Source organism: Nuphar pumila, chromosome 7, assembly GCF_984573655.1.
Source record: "Nuphar pumila chromosome 7, dmNupPumi1.hap1.1, whole genome shotgun sequence".
Taxonomy (NCBI): Eukaryota; Viridiplantae; Streptophyta; class Magnoliopsida; order Nymphaeales; family Nymphaeaceae; genus Nuphar; species Nuphar pumila.
Genome location: NC_143255.1, coordinates 31,381,590 through 31,383,216, shown reverse-complemented (window position 1 = coordinate 31,383,216; position 1,627 = coordinate 31,381,590). Strand labels below are relative to the sequence as shown.

Sequence of the window (1,627 nt, the reverse complement as noted above, 5' to 3'; positions counted from 1 at the left end):
TTAAATGTCAATGGGAGTCCATTTTAATGAAAACAACTTGCATCAATGAGATCACGAGGGGTATGAAGATAGGGATGACATAAGGGATGAATGAAACTGATTTTTGTTGCAGAGTACACCCAGCGCTTCGACCTTGTGACAAAAGAAAAGATGCGTCCCATGGTTTCTAACTCACGATGTCCCGCGAACTTGGTGACAATCAAAATTCACTCCAATAAACTTGGCAATAAAATATGACAAATTTCTTATCATAACTAATTATAATTAAATGTAAAATCTACGTCACTCTATTATAATAGAACACCATAACATAAACTAATGTGAAAAGTTGAAAACTTAACCCTCTGAATCGTTCGTGCAAACAACTAAAGAAATCCAAATAAAAAAAACTGACGACTGCTTCCACAAAAATTGATGGGTATCATGCAATACCAAATCTCATCCATAATTACACAAATCATTATCATCAACAATCGTTGGTCACACGATAGTTCTTCGTTGAATCAATCTTTGTTTTTTTTTCTCTTTCAGTCTTGACCATTTTCATTCTCTACAAGGGACGGGGACGACAGAAAACAAAAGAAGAAGAGAGGCACGAAGACAAAAAGAAAGGGGGAAGAGGTGAAAAAAAGAAGCGATTATTACCACGACCAACATAGTAAAACAGCGAGGGAAAAGGGTAAAAAGAGGAACGTTTTCTCACTCCCTCTCAGAAGGGTTCCTCCAGAACCCCGTGTAGAGCTTCACCCACTCCTGCGATGCTTCTGTCACTGGAGACCGGTCCGGCAATTCAGACGGGGCCGGGTGAACCTGCTGGAGCACCGAGTCGTCGTGCTTTCGCTCGTAGAGGAGCCCCGGCCTCTTCTTCCCCACCATCCGCAGCTTCTTTCTCCGCATGGCCTTCTGGCAGAGCCCCACCGGCAGCTTCACCACAGCCAGCACGACCAGGTTCACCAGCCCGCACGGGCAGCAGCAGCACACCGCCACACACTCGGCAGCGGTTCCGCCGGCAACCTCCGCAAATGGCGAGCACGGCGGAGGCTCCTTCTTCAGTAGGGGTTGCCGCCGGTCTACTGGCCGGTGCACGATCGGCAGCGGAGTCGTCTGAACATCACGATCAACCAACATCCCTAATCACCACCACCACCACTGGCCAATGCTGTTCTTTTTCTAAAACAAAGAAAACATCAAGAGGTCGATCACAAAAGCAAAGATTTAGATTACATCATCACGGAACTTGACCCAGCGACACCGGAAAACCGACTGTACAGTGGGCTAAGACCAGTGCAGCCAGGTCTCCAATATCAAGTACGGTTTTTTCTGTGTGATAAATCGCCTCGAGTGACGGTCATTGGTCAGGAGAAGGCGAAGGCGAAGGCCGGCCCAACGAGAACAATTTGGTGCGGGAGGGAATGGTCGTACGAGAGGAAGGGGTTGGTGGTGATAAGAGACGCCGAAACGGTAGGGGTGGTGGAGGGCGGGTTTTGGGACCTCCCACCAATTAGAAACCGATGCGCTTTGAGGGTTTCTTCCCCGTATTGATGAGAGAGAGAGAGTGTGTGAGAACGGCCTCGTCTGCCGGGAAGATCAAAAGGCCTAGAAACTCGGGCAAGCTTTGATGACTCGA

General features: G+C 47.9%; 1 protein-coding gene across 1 annotated transcript; it reads right to left on the bottom strand.

Moving 5' to 3' along the window:
* Positions 1-403: 403 nt before the first annotated feature.
* Positions 404-1,128, bottom strand: LOC149831768 (uncharacterized). The gene has a single exon (XM_090013079.1). It carries the CDS (start codon positions 1,126-1,128, stop codon positions 700-702), a length of 429 nt encoding a protein of 142 aa, XP_089869205.1. The 3' UTR covers positions 404-699.
* Between the last annotated feature and the right edge of the window lie 499 nt (positions 1,129-1,627).

Excerpts from the sequence above, each read along its gene's own strand:
- LOC149831768 (XM_090013079.1), bottom strand. The coding sequence starts at position 1,128 with ATGTTGGTTGATCGTGATGTTCAGACGACTCCGCTGCCGATCGTGCAC.